Below are 15,508 nucleotides of genomic sequence, written 5' to 3'. Positions count from 1 at the left end.
TAATATTCCACAACTCTTTCTGCGCTACATTGAAAGGTGCTGCTTCAAACACCCATGCTGAGCTTGTCAATTTCATCAATTTTGCCTCCATCTTCCACCCTGCCCTTAAATTCACTTGGTCCATTTCTGACCCCTCTCTTCCCTTTCTCAATCTCTCTGCTTCCATCTCTGCGGACAATCTGTCTACAGATATCTTTTATAAAGCTATCAACTCTCATGACTATCTTGATTATGCCTCTTCCCACCCTGTTTCCTGTAAAAATGCGATTCCCTTTTCTCAATTCCTTTGTCTCTGCCATATCTGTTCCCAGGATGAGCCTTCCCTTTATGGAAAACCAAAGAGGTCCTCCTCCTTTAAAGAACAAAGTTTCCCTTCCCCTATTGTCACTCACCCGCATCTCCTCCACTTCCCAGATGGCTTAGTAGGGATAGAGTTCCTTTAGTCCTTGCCTACCACCCCATGAGCCTCCAAGTCCAACACATCATTCAAGCTCTGCCATTTTCAATGGGATCCTACCAGCAACACATCTTTACCTCTCTCTGTAACTCTCTTAGCCATTCGTCCATCACCACTAATGTTCATCCTGACACTTACCCCTACAAATGGCTAAAGTGCTACCTCTTACTTCATCTCCATTCAAGGCCCCAACCAGTCCTTCCAGGTGAGGCAACACTTCAACCTGCAAGTGTGTCAGGGTCACCTACTGTATCTGGTGTTCCTGATGTAGCCTCCTCTACATCAGTGAGACCCAATGTAGATTGGAGGAACAGTTTACTGAATACCTTCGCTATGTATGCATCAAGCAAGATTTCTCAGTTCTCAACTTTTTCATTCTAATCCCCAATCCCATTCTGACATGTCGGTCCATGGCCTTCTCTACTGCCATGATGAGGCCACCCTCAAGTTGGAGAAGCAACACATCGTATTTCGTCTGGGTAGCCTCCAACCTGATGGCATGAACCATCGGTTTCTCTAACTTCTATAAATTATCTCCTCCCCCTTCCACTCCCCAGTCTGGCACACCTGCCCATCACCTCCCACTGTTGCCCCTCCTCCTTCCTTTTCTCTCACGGTCCAATCTCCTCTCCTCTTCTTCAGCCCTTTCACCTTTTCCACCTATCCCCTCCCAACTTCTCACTTCATTCCCCTTTCCCCCTCACCTACCCCTTCTACCCTACCCTCCCCCACCTCCTCATTCAGGCTCCTTCCCCTCTCCTGCCCAGTCCTGATGTAGGGTCTCAGCCTGAAATGTCATCAGTTTATTACTCTCCGTAGATGCTTCACAACCTGTTCAGTTCCTCCAGCAGGTAAAAGTGGCAGGCCGGCAAATCCAGGGCAAAAATCACACATTTTAATTCCACATCGCATTCCCTTTCTGACATGTCTATCCACGGCCTCCTCCACTGTAGAGATGAAGCCACACTCAGATTGGAGGAACAACACTTTATATTCCGTCTGGGTAGCCTCCAACCTGATGGCATGAACTTTGACTTCTCTAACTTACGTTGATGCCCCACCTCCCCCTCGTACCCCATCCGTTATTTATTTATATACACACATTCTTTCTCTCACTCTCCTTTTTCTCCCTCTGTCCCTCTGACTATACCCCTTGCCCATCCTCTGGGTTTTGATGTGTGTTACAAAAATCAAAAAGGGCCACTTTTCAACATAATTGTATAAGGGCTAAGAGTGTTGTAAAAGCAAGCCTGAAGGCTTTGTGTGTCAATGCAAGGAGCATTCGTAACAAGGTAGATGAATTAAAAGTGCAGATTGTTATTAATGAATATGATATAGTTGAGATCACAGAGACATGGCTCTAGGGTGACCAGGGATGGGAGCTCAACATTCAGGGATATTCAATATTCAGGAGGGATAGACATGAAAGAAAAGGAGGTGGGGTAGCATTGCTGGTTAGAGAGGAGATTAACGCAATAGAAAGGAAGGACATAAGCCGGGAAGATGTGGAATCGATATGGGTAGAGCTGCGTAACACTAAGGGGCAGGAAACGCTGGTGGGAGTTGTGTACAGGCCACCTAACAGTAGTAGTGAGGTCCCAGATGGTATTAAACAGGAAATTAGAAATGTGTGCAATAAAGGAACAGCAGTTATAATGGGTGACATTATCTATATCTATATCTACATATAGATTGGGTGAACCAAATTGGTAAGGGTGCTGAGGAAGAGGATTTCTTGGAATGTATGCGGGGTGGTTTTTTGAACCAACATGTCGAGGAACCAACTAGCGAGCAGGCCATTCGAGACTGGGTATTGAGCAATGAGGAAGGGTTAATTAGCAATCTTGTCATGAGAGGCCCCTTGGGTAAGAGTGACCATAATATGGTGGAATTCTTCATTAAGATGGAGAGTGACATAGTTAATTCAGAAACAAAGGTTCTGAACTTAAAGAAGGGCAACTTTGAAGGTATGAGATGTGAATTAGCTAAGATAGACGGGCAAATGACACTTAAAGGGTTGACGGTGGATATGCAATGGCAAGCATTTAAAGAACGCATGGATGAACTACAACAATTGTTCATCCCAGTTTGGCAAAAGAATAAATCAAGGAAGGTATTGCACCCGTGGCTGACAAGGGAAATTAGAGATAATATCAATTCTAAAGAAGAAACATACAAATTAGCCAGAAAAAGTGGCTCACCTGAGGACTGGGAGAAATTCAGAGTCCAGCAGAGGAGGACAAAGGGCTTAATTAGGAAAGGGAAAAAAGATTATGAGAGAAAACTGGCAGGGAACATAAAAACTGACTGTAAAAGCCTTTATAGATGTGTGAAAAGAAAAAGATTGGTTAAGACAAATGTAGGTCCCTTACAGACAGAAACAGGTGAATTGATTGTGGGGAACAAGGACATGGCAGATCAATTGAATAACTACATTGGTTCTGTCTTCACTAAGGAGGACATAAATAATCTTCCAGAAATAGTAGGGGACAGAGGGTCTAGTGAGATGGAGGAACTGAGGGAAATACATGTTAGTAGGGAAGTGGTGTTAGGTAAATTGAAGGGATTAAAGGCAGATAAATCCCCAGGGCCAGATGGTCTGCATCCCAGAGTGCTTAAGGAAGTAGCCCAAGAAATAGTGGATGCATTAGTGATAATTTTTCAAAACTCGTTAGATTCTGGACTAGTCCCTGAGGATTGGAGGGTGGAAAATGTAACCCCACTTTTTAAAAAAGGAGGGAGAGAGAAACCGAGGAATTATAGACCGGTTAGCCTAACATCAGTGGTGGGGAAAATGCTAGAGTCAGTTTTCAAAGATGTGATAGCAGCACATTTGGAAAGCGGTGAAATCATCGGACAAAGTCAGCCTGGATTTGTGAAAGGAAAATCATGTCTGACGAATCTCATAGAATTTTTTGAGGATGTAACTAGGAGAGTGGATAGGGGAGAACCAGTGTATGTGGTATATTTGGATTTTCAAAAGGCTTTTGACAAGGTCCCCCACAGGAGATTAGTGTGCAAACTTAAAGCACACGGTATTGGGGGTAAGGTGTTGATGTGGATGGAGAATTGGTTAGCAGACAGGAAGCAAAGAGTGCGAATAAACGGGACCTTTTCAGAATGGCAGGCGGTGACTAGTGGGGTACCGCAAGGCTCAGTGCTGGGACCCCAGTTGTTTACAATATATATTAATGACTTGGATGAGGGAATTAAATGCAGCATCTCCAAGTTTGCGGATGACACGAAGCTGGGCGGCAGTGTTAGCAGTGAGGAGGATGCTAAGAGGATGCAGGGTGACTTGGATAGGTTAGGTGAGTGGGCAAATTCATGGCAGATGCAATTTAATGGGGATAAATGTGAGGTTATCCACTTTGGTGGCAAAAACAGGAATACAGATTATTATCTGAATGGTGGCCGAATAGGAAAAGGGGAGGTGCAACAAGACCTGGGTGTCATTATACATCAGTCATTGAAAGTGGGCATGCAGGTACAGCAGGCGGTGAAAAAGGCGAATGGTATGCTGGCATTTATAGCGAGAGGATTCAAGTATAGGAGCAGGGAGGTACTACTGCAGTTGTACAAGGCCTTGGTGAGACCACATCTGGAGTATTGTGTGCAGTTTTGGTCCCCTAATCTGAGGAAAGACATTCTTGCCATAGAGGGAGTACAAAGAAGGTTCACCAGATTGATTCCTGGGATGGCAGGACTTTCATATGATGAAACATTGGATTGACTAGGCTTATACTTGTTGGAATTTAGAAGATTGAGGGGGGATCTTATTGAAACGTATAAAATCCTAAAGGGATTGGACAGGCTAGATGCAGGAAGATTGTTCCTGATGTTGGGGAAGTCCAGAATGAGGGGTCACAATTTGAGGATAAAGGGGAAGCCTTTTAGGACCAAGATGAGGAAAAACTTCTTCACACAGAAAGTGGTGAATCTGTGGAATTCTCTGCCACAGGAAAACAGTTGAGGCCAGTTCATTGGCTATATCTAAGAGGGAGTTAGATATGGCCCTTGTGGCTACAGGGATCAGGGGGTATGGAGGGAAGGCAGGTACAGGGTTCTGAGTTGGATGATCAGCCATGATCATACTGAATGGTGGTGCAGGCTCGAAGGGCCGAATGGCCTACTCCTGCACTTATTTTCTATGTTTCTATATTTCTATTGTCCTGATTTCCAATAGCTGCAGAATCCCTTGTGTTTACATATTTCAAACCAAAATTCTCGCATTCATCAAGGTGTTGCTCAACCATAGAGGTAGATACATTAGGGATATTTAAGGAACTCTCAGATGGAGAGCAATGTAGGAGCAAAGATTAGATTGCTCTTAGAGTGGGTTAAAAGATCAGCTCAACATGGTGGACGAAAGGTCTGTAGTGTGTACGTTCTGTGTAACTCACCGACAGGAAGCCTCTCTCACAGAGGGGTATCACACTAACGTCAATTGTATGTACTGTATACCTTCATATTTCTTAACAGTTTCTTTATAAGATCAGTTGGATAAAAATGTTGCTCAAAGTGCACGATATTCAAACTAGTTTAGGGGAAAGGAGGAAAACAGAGAGGATAATGAATGAGATTGTGCAAGGTGGCAATGAGTAGCAAATTGCGGCAATATTCAAAACGAGGATTAAAAGCCTCCAGCGGCCTCCGAGTTCTTCAACGTTTCCAAAATGTTGACCAGACGATCCACCTGTGCAATCATAGACATTCAGACTGGTAAAGAAATGAAAGGTTTAGAGGGAAAAGGACCCAAATGGGAACAAGTCGGGTAGGTAATTAGGTCGGCACAGACGACCCGGGCCGAGGAGCCCCTTTCTGTCCTGTACCACTTAATAATATTTCTGAGTAGTGAACTCAATTTACTGCTAAAAACGATGGGTAGGAGATATTAACGCCCAAAAGGAGTGTGGGCTTTAAATCCCGCAGATACAGAGGCACGTGTTACTCAGCATATTTTAACCAGTTTTTCCATCTAAATTACCTCCTCTCTCATCTTGTGCTTTTTTTTAACTTGGCAAATAGTCAGCAGCCCAAGTTCAACGCGCAGAATATAGTTAATGGCCTAAAATGCACACAGCAAGGTAAAAGGCACACATAAACCTCTGTGATGCTTTCGTGTAATAGTTGACCCCGTCGTGTTCTGCATCAAACCAGGCCAACAACAGAAGTTTCTGCCGGAACGAAGTGTTATCTCAGAGAAACGCCCCATTACGACTTTTTCTCCCCCTCCCCCTCCCTCCTTATTTCCCCGGGTGGAGATAATCAGTTGTGAGAAATCAAATAACAAAATTATCTCCATCGCTGTAGGGCAAAAATAAACAGCCGCTAGGCGCGGTGGCCTGTGCCCGCCCGCAAAACAAAACGGAGAGAGCAGGCACACAAAGTACACGCCGAGTATCACAGAGAATGGAGCGACACACAATCAGCTTGTTTTCGGAACACGGCTACTCACCTTTATCCCCTCGGCAGCCCCAGGACACCACAGGATAGTCACCAGTGCCGCAAAAAGCCAGGAAATGATACCCTCCATTCTTTCAGCATCCGTCAGTCGGAGCGGCTCCGCTGAATTCAGGGGTGCCGCCGATCCTCGGGATGACAGAGTGCGAGCAGACGGTGGCTGCACACCCCACAGTAATAGCCAGATCCACGGGAACAGCAGCCCGAAGAGACACAACTCTCATCTGCTCCGCTCCCGGCTACAAGTGTGCATCAAGATGCGAGCTCGGGACCGGTTCGAGGCTCTGACTCTTTTTTTAAAGCGGATACACTTTGCTTCGGAAGGAGAAAGTATATAATCTATAAAGACCCGGGATTAACATTCAAAAGTCTTCCAGAAAACAGGATTTCCTTCTGCCGTATCAGAACGAGACAGATGTTCGGAAATCCGCCCGCTTCAACGCTGGCATTGCAGATAATGTTACAAATTTCGGGGGCAAGTCAGTTTCCCTCCAGGCATTGCACAGTTGTCACCCCGTCCTCTGGTATCTCTGTCAGTGCTGGGTTCTGTCCCGCCACCGTGATTGTATCCGCACGGGCCGTTTAGAAACGACTGGATTGCATACGACCAGCTCACCCACTGGCTTTCCTCAGAGTGGTTCTCCCCTTTTCTTCCCCATCAGACCACCCCTCCCCCCCAAAATCCAAAAAAATTAACTTCTGTGAGCAAGAAGTCACCAAGTGATATGGCGGGTTTGACCCGTCTTCATGCACGTTTCTGCCTGGCTTTAGATCAGTGGTTAAAAGGCTGCATTCACACCCCTGTAAGACATTCCACCTTCGCTTCCTTGATCAAATCAAAAACAGAGGAAAAGAGCAGCGTTTGTATTTTTGTGCTCTCCTGCAGTAACCGAAGTCTTCGAGTAAAGAAAATAGCATATATTTGCAATTGTTAGCATCTTTTCTTATTGTTTTTCTTGTCTGTCTCAGGAAGTGGTCTATAAATTTGGTTATAAACTTCCCGATCTTTCGGTCCCAAGAGGCGCCTTGCTTTTTGATTGAACTACTCCGGAAAGTTTGAGATAGTTTCGGCTGGACCCAGAGTTGCAATACTCTGCTCTCCTCTATACCATGCCTTTGCCGGATAAAGATTAACGGCGAGTGATTCATTTACTGCCTGAGCGACGAGACCACCACGACAAAATGCTACAAAATCGTTTCAAGCAAATGAAAATAATATAAAAAGGGTTAGGATCAAATGGCTTTCAAAAGCTTCCGGACCCCTTCAGGAAGGTTAATTTCGGTCTTGACTAAATGCCAATCATTCCACTATGTATAACCAGGAAATTATCATGTGAAAGCTATAATTGAACACTTCACTGTTGTAGATGACACACTTTTCCCAACTGCATTCCATGACAGGCACTTTCACTCAGTGGCTATTCAATGCACCAGGTGGCAATCTATGCTGCCCAGTCCCTATTCAATTTACAGTGTCGCTATGCCAATTTAATATATCATTCAATGGACTGAATAGCTCTGCCAGTGCTGTCTGTATTCAATTGACTAGGCAGCCGTGCCAATCTCAATCAGAATCAACTAACTAGGTGGGCAGTTTTCCATAAGTTTACGATTTTAAGCATGAAAACCTGCATCAGTTGCATTTCAATTAACTTTTGCTTAGTTGGAAAGATATTCCTTTGTAACCTCCTGACTTAACACAGAAAACTGTTCAGGCCAATTCCATTCAGATTCCTGGAATTATTATTCTTACATTCCTTTCCTCCCCAAAGGACAAATACATAATCATAAGTCTTCACCCATTTAAGGTGCACTTGTTTGTCTTTCTGAACAAATACATTGACTATAGTTCAGTTGGTGACACTATTTTGGAATTGCTAATGTTGTGCCTTTATGGAAGAAGAACAGTAGGAAGAAATGAGGAAAGCAGGGACTGGTGAGTGGTGGGAAAGTTATTGGAAAATATTCTAAAGGATTTATTTACATTTGGAAAAGCAAGGACTGATTAAAGATAATCTGCATGGTTTTGTGCCTGAGAAATCAATTCAATAATTTGATTTTTTTTTGGAAGAAGTGACCAAGAGGATTGACAAGGTCAGACCAATAGATATCATCTACATTGATTTTAGCAAGGCCTTTGACAAGGTCCCACATGGTAGGCATTTTTGGAAAATTGGAACACATAGGATCCATTGCCAGTTAACCAACTAGATACAAAATTTGCTTGGTGGTGTGAAGCATTGGGTAGTAATGGAGGGGTATCTTTTAGATTGGAGGCCTGTGACCAGTGGTATACTGGGGTGATTGGTGTGAAATCCTCTGTGTTTGTCACATATATTGCATACAAATGGAGATGGCATGATTAGGAAGTTTGTAGACAACACCAGAATGAGTGATGTAATAAAGAAGGTTGTCTGGGGTTACAGCTAGGAAATTGTCAATGGAATTGCAGATGGAACTTAAAATCAGACAAGTGAGAAGCACTACATTTGGGGGAAATTAAACCATGGCAGTTTATATGCAGTGATTTGCAGGGACTTGGAAAGTTTTGTTGATTTGAAATACATGGGGTGCAAGTGTATCATTCAGTGAAAATGGGAACACAGATAGACAGGGTCATGGTGAAAGCATATGGCTCATCTGCCTTCGTTGAGTACAAGGGATGAGAGGTTGTGTGACAGTAATAGTGTGTTGTTCTGGTCACCCACCACACTACAGGAATCTTGCGGTAAAGCTAGAGAGGGTGCAAAATCCGAATCAGGTTTAGTATCACACATATGTCATGAAAATCCTTGATTCGTGGCAGCAGTACATTGCAAGACAGAAAAATACTATGCTTTTAAAATGAGTCAATAGACAATGCAAAGGAAGAATGGACCATTCAGAAATCTAATGGCAGATGGAAAGAAGATTCTCCTAAAGTGTTGAGCATGGGTCTTCAGACTCTGTACCCAATCCCTGATGGTAGCAATGAGAAGAGGACATGTCCTAGATGGTGAAGATCCTTAATAATTGATACTGCCTTCCTGAGGCACTTCCTGAAGGTCTGTATCTGTATACACAACAACTTGTAAGACTGTTTGGTGACATACCAAATCTCCTCAAGCTCTTTACGAAGTAGAACTGCTAGCATGCTTTCTTTGTGACTGCATCAATGTGTTGGGCCCAGCACAAATCTTTGGAGATGTTGATATCCAGGAACTTCAAGCTGCTCACTCTTTCTACTGCTGATCTGTCAGTGAGGATCGGTGTGAGTTCTCCTGACATCCCCCTTCCTGAAGTCCACAATAAGATGCTACATGCAATGGAGGGCCTCAGTTATTAAGGAGAGTTTGGATAGGTTGGGAATGTTTTCCCTGGAGTGAAAAAGGATGAAAGGTGCCATGATTTACAAGAGGCATAGACTCTGTGCAAGTAAAGTCGTCTCTGCTTCCTGAAGAGACTGAGGTCCTTTGGAGTAGGCAGGCCTCTCCTTCATGTATTCTGCCAGTGTGTTGTTGCCAGTAATATCTGCATTACTGATAAGATCTGCATTATTACACAACACCCAGTCTAAGATAGCCTTCCCCGAGTAGGCTCAAGCACAAGCTGCTCTAAAAAGCCATCTCATAGGCAATCAACAAATTCCCTCTCTTGCGATCCAACACCAATGTGATTTTCCCTATCCCCTTACATATTGAAGTCCCCAACCCTTACAATTATGTCATTACCCTCATTACATGCCTTTTCCAGCTCCCCTTGCAATCTCAACCCACATCTTGGCTACTATTTGGAGGCCTATATATGATTCCCATAATGTTTTTTTATCCTTGCAATTTCTTAACTCCATCCACAAAGATTCAACATTCTCTGACCCTCTGTCGCCTCTTTCTAAAGATGTAATTCCATCTCTTACCAACAGAGCCACACAACTGTCTATGCCTTCCTGCCTGCCCTTTCAATACAAAGTATATCCTTTAACGTTAAGCTCACAACTATGGCCTTCTTTCAACCACCACTCAGTGAGGGCCACAACGTCATACTAATTAATCTCTAATTGCACCATGAGTTCCTCCACTTTATCCCGAATGCTAGGCGCATTTAAATACAGAACCTTCAGTCTTGCATTCTTCACCCTTTTGAATTTTGCCTCTGTGGTACAACATAACTCTGTGCTCTGACTGCATTTATACCCGGTTATTGGTTTGTCCTTCTTTACATTCATGTTACACTCAACATTTCAGGAAAAGCTGCTTCCTGTTCTCCATCAGATTTCTGAATGAACAATGAGCACATGAACACTACCTCAGTAATTTTGCCTTGCTTTTTGAACAACTTATTTTAGTTAATTTTCTATTTTTATACATACTTGTTATTGTAATTTTTATTATTATGTATCGCAATGTGCTGCTGCACAAAACAACAAATTTCATGACAGATGTCAGTGATATTAAATCCTGATTCCGATTCCGATAGCCCCAGAGGTCAGGTTGAACATGAGTCTGTGTAGCAACAGCTCTACCAGCTGAACCACTGTGCCATCTGCTTATTCTAACCTCATTGGTAGCATTTCACTGGCAGATCCAAGGGAAGTAAAAAACATTCACAGCATTAAAGCCACTAGAGAGCAGCAAAGTTCCCTTGTGATATCAAAGAAGACAGAAAATACTTCAATAAAATAAACCAGATTGTCTCTCCCCAGCTTGAACACAACTTCACTGTCTGCTAACAAGAGAGCTGCGCATTGCTGAGTTAAATCATTTCTCCTATTGGCTACAATTAAAATTTGGCAGAGAAAGAATCCTCGCTCTTGAGCTCTCATGCTGAAATTTTGTTGAGAAAGAACCAACACCCATATGAAAAATGAGTTTATAGTTTAATTTTCGGATGCAAAGGCACTTCAGTCCAGAAGATTAGGCGCACAATGCTGTTTGTTTTGGCACTACCTGATTGAAAATGTACTTCTCCCCTCAGAATGAAACGTCATTCGTATCTTTGAGGACAAAGCAGGCCAGCTTGACTGTCCCCCATCCATCACCCTAAACATTCACTCCTTCCACCATTATGCAATGGCTACAGTATATATATCTACAAAATGCACAACCATCACTCACCCAGGCTGCTCAGGAAGAATAAGGGCTTCAAACTGCACGTTCTTCTCCGATTTGCAAATGATCCTGACTTTGAAATATAGTTATTTTTCATTAACACTGGATCCAAAGCCTGCAAGTCATTCCCCTGCACCCTCATGGGAATTCTTTCACCAAGTACAAGGTAGCAACACTCCACTACACTCAAAGAAGTAGAGATGGACATAAAAAAAATGGCTGCTAGAGATGCCCAGATCCTGAAAAAATGAATAAGACAAAACAATCTGCACAGGGATGGAATATCTAACAAAGTAAATCATGTATGTATCTTCTATTGTACAGACAACCACAGCCATCAGTCTTTTAATGGCTGATGACCAACTATAACCCTCCCCCCTCCATTGGTCCCAATTCTCTCTCCTGTCCTATTGTCCAGCCACTGATGGTACATCCTCAACTCCTTCAGTCTCCATGCTGCAGACACTATCATCCCAGAAACCCTGATTCACTGAAGCACTAACCTTCCCATTCCCCAAAATTTTCCATGTACCACCACCATGGCCTGGGAACTCAGCCAGCAGTAAACCTGGTGTCTCTAACCACCAGATGGGCATGAATTCAATCAACATCTCTGGGTTCTTTGGTCAGCCATTGTCAGAGAACAAACTATGATCCTCCCCTTTCATTGTTCCCAATTCTCTCTCTGAAGTCTTTTCCACCCCAGGGCCCATTCCTGAGCACCTGCCTGGTCTAGCACAACAGCATGACCCCGATGTTCCAGCAGATAATCCAAAACACACCACTAATACCTCACCTCCAAAAGTCAAATGGATCTTTGTTCCTCCAACACCTCCATTTGGCTTCTGGTTACCATCGTTGAGAGTTACAGAAACAAGCAGAAAAATATTAGCATACTATACAACATAGTGGCATACCTCTCTTCCTAGAGTTACATGAAACAGTACAGCGCAGTGTAGGTCCACAATGTTGTGCTGACCTTTTAACCTATTCCAAATATTACCCTAAGCCTTTCCTCCCACATAGCCCTCCATTTTTGCTGTCATCCATGTAGCTATCGAATATTCACTTTAATGGCCCTGGTGTACCTGCATCTACCACTGGCAGTGCGTTCCATGCACTTACTACTCTCTGGAGAAAAAACGACCCCTGGCCATTCCTCCCCCTCCCCAATTTTCTTCAAATCACCTTAAAAAGTACGTCTTCTGGTATTAGCAATTGCTACCCCGGGAAAAAAGCATTGAATGACTGTCCACCACCTCAATTAAATCTCTTCTCATCTTTCTTTGCTCCAAAGAGAAATGCCCTGGCTCACTGATTCTTTCCTCATAAGATATGTTCCCTAGTCCTTGTGCAGAACACTCTAAAGGTTAAGATGCAGTTTGAGTCAGTTCAGTTAGTATTCATTTCAGGAGGTCTAGAATACAAGAGCAGGGATGTGATGCTGAGGCTTTATAAGGCACTAGTGAAGATTCACCTTGAGTACTGTGAACAGTTTTGGGCTCCTCATCTAAGAAAAGATGTGTTGACATTGGAGAGGGTCCAGAGGAGGTTCACAAGGATAATTTAAGGAATGAAAGGGGTATCATACAAGGAATGTTTGATGGCTCTGGGCCTATACTCGCTGGAATTCAGAAGGATGAGGGGGATGCCATTGAAACCTTTCAAATGTTCAAAGGCCTAGACAGAGTAGATGTGGAAAGGGTGTTTCCTATGGTGGGGGAGTCTAGGACAAGAGGGCACAGCCTCAGCACAGAGGGACAACTATTTAAAACAGAGATGCGGAGAAATTTCTTCAGCCAGAGGGTGATGAATTTGTGGAATTTGTTACCACAGGTAGCTGTGGAGGCCAGGTTGTTGGGGGTATTTAAGGCAGAGCTTGATAGGTTCTTGATTGGACATGGCGTTAAAGGTTATGGGGAGAAGGTCGGGGAGAGGGGCTGACGAAGGGAGAAAAGAATCAGCCATAATTGAATGGAGGAGCAGACCCAATGGGCCAAATGGGGTATTTCTGCTCTTGTGTATTATGGTCTGATCCAGGCTGCATCCTGTTAAATCTTCTCTGCATTCTCTTTAAAGTGTCCACATCCTTCCTATAATGAGGCAAACAGAACTGAAATCAATACTTCAAGTGTCGTCCAACCAAAGTTTTTTAGATCTGCAACATTACCTCTAGGCTTTTAAACTCAATTCCTGGCTAACAAAGACCAACCACAAGATCCCTCTGTTCCTCCACACTGATAAGAATGCCATTAACCTTGAACTTTGTAATCAAGCTCAACCTTCCAAAGCATATCACTTCACAGTTTCCAGATTGAACTCCATTTGCCAATTCTTGGCCCAGCTCTGCATCCTGAAAATGTTGCATTGTAACCTCCAGCAACCTTCTACATTCTCCACAATACCACCAATCTTTGTGTCATCTGCAAACTTACTAACCCACCTTCCACTTCTTCATCCAAGTCATTTACAAGCATCACAAAGAGCAGGAGACCAGGACAAATCCCTTTGGAACACCAGTGGTCATGACCTCCAGGCAGAATACACTCCATCTACAACCCCCTCTGCCTTCTGTGAACAAGCCATTTCTGAATTCATACAGTCAAGTTTTCCCGGGTCCCACTCCTCCTGACTTTCTGAATGAGCCTACCATAAGGAACCATGTTAAACACCTTACTAAAGTGCATACACATCACATCAACCACCATATCTTCAAGTTGTTTTGTCTCTTCCTTAAAAAAAATCAATCATGTTCTTGAGGCAAGACCTGTCTCTCACAAAGCCATGCTGGATATCCTTAATCAGACTAAGCTCCTCCGACTGCTTGTAAATCCTGTCTCTAGGAATTCTGTCCAATAATTTTCCCACCACTGATGTAAGACTCACTGGTCTGTAATTCCCACATTAGATTTTTGAACAAAAACTCACATTGACATGGTGGATTATACAGAGTATCTTGAACTGATAGTCCAAGTGGGGAAGGTTTGATGGCTGTGAAATCTTTATCAGTCGTGTATGTTTGTAAACAAGCCAGAATATCTGTGGCATGTAGAGACAAAAGATGGTATCAAGATTCCTTTGGTACTACTGTATATGTCAGTACAGTACTTTAATTATTTCTGTCAATTTAGTACCTGCTTCTGAAGGCTGCTCAAATTTAATGCTTGAAGATGAATGACTGAGACCATTGCTTGGTGCTCCAAGGGAGACATTGCTTTGTTTCGAATATTCATTCCGTCTTTGCTTTTAATTAGAGATCAAAAATAAAGAATCATCTCAGTACGTGCGCAGAGTCACTGTCATAGAGGCTGTAGGCAAAGATTCACTTTTTTTCCTCAGCTGCTCTGCTGAAATTTCAGATTCCCAGATAAACAAGTGAAAATTGCAAGCATAATAAACAGAAGCATATAAAAAGCAGGAGTGTGGGCAGTAGAGATCATATCCTGTGAGTCAGCAGCTTTGGCCGGTCACAGCTAAATTGCTCTGTTGGTATTGATAGAATAAAGCTAGTACAATTACTAATGTGCCTGGTAAGCAAAGAATCACAGCTGTCGCTCCATACAGAGAAAACCCGGACACTGGAAAGCCACCAGGGAATATGTATTTTCCCAAAAAAGTGGAGGAAAAATGTATGGATCTAACTAAGCCACCTTCTTTTCAAACGCAAACGTGAGAAAATCTGCAGATGCTGGAATTTCAAGCAACACACACAAAAAGCTGGTGAACGCAGCAGGCCAGGCAGCATCTATTGGAAGAGGTACAGTCGACGTTTTGGGCTGAGACCCTTCGTCAGGACTAACTGAAAAAAGAGATAGTAAGAGATTTGAAAGTGGGAGGGAGAGGGGGAGGGGGAGATCCAAAATGATAAGAGAAGACAGGAGGGGGAAGGATAGAGCCAAGAGCTAGAAAGTTGATTGACAAAAGGGATACAAGGCTGGAGAAGGGAGAGGATCATGGGATGGGAGGCCTAGGGAGAAAGAAAGGAGGAGGGGAGCACCAGAGGAAGATGGAGAGCGGGCAAGGAGTTATTGTGAGAGGGAAAGAGAGGGAAAAAAAATAGGGATGAGGTTGGAATTTAGAAGATTGAGGGGGGATCTGATTGAAACGTATAAGATCCTAAAGGGATTGGACAGGCTAGATGCGGGAAGATTGTTCCCGATGTTGGGGAGGTCTAGAACGAGGGGTCACAGTTTGAGGATAGAGGGGAAGCCTTTTAGGACCGAGGTTAGGAAAAACTTCTTCACACAGAGAGTGGTGAATCTGTGGAATTCTCTGCCACAGCAAACTGTTGAGGCCAGTTCATTAGCTATGTTTAAAAGGAAGTTAGATATGGCCCTTGTGGCTACAGGGGTCACGGGGTATGGAGGGAAGGCTGGGTTCTGAGTTGGATGATCAGCCATGATCATAATAAATGGCGGTGCAGGCTCGAAGGGCCGAATGGCCTACTCCTGCACCTATTTTCTATGTTTCTATGTTTCTATGTAAGAAGGGGAGGAGGGGC

General features: G+C 43.6%; 1 protein-coding gene across 1 annotated transcript in view; it reads right to left on the bottom strand.

Moving 5' to 3' along the window:
• Positions 1-6,961, bottom strand: part of stab1 (stabilin 1) — a 339,504-nt gene extending 332,543 nt beyond the window's left edge. Inside the window, exon 1 of the mRNA XM_063067593.1 lies at positions 5,916-6,961. Coding sequence (XP_062923663.1) covers positions 5,916-5,993 — 78 coding nt within the window. The 5' untranslated portion in view covers positions 5,994-6,961. The remainder of the gene's footprint in view (positions 1-5,915) is intronic.
• Between the last annotated feature and the right edge of the window lie 8,547 nt (positions 6,962-15,508).

Source organism: Mobula hypostoma, chromosome 15 (assembly GCF_963921235.1).
Source record: "Mobula hypostoma chromosome 15, sMobHyp1.1, whole genome shotgun sequence".
Lineage (NCBI taxonomy): Eukaryota > Metazoa > Chordata > Chondrichthyes > Myliobatiformes > Myliobatidae > Mobula > Mobula hypostoma.
This window is presented reverse-complemented; position numbering and strand designations above follow the sequence as displayed.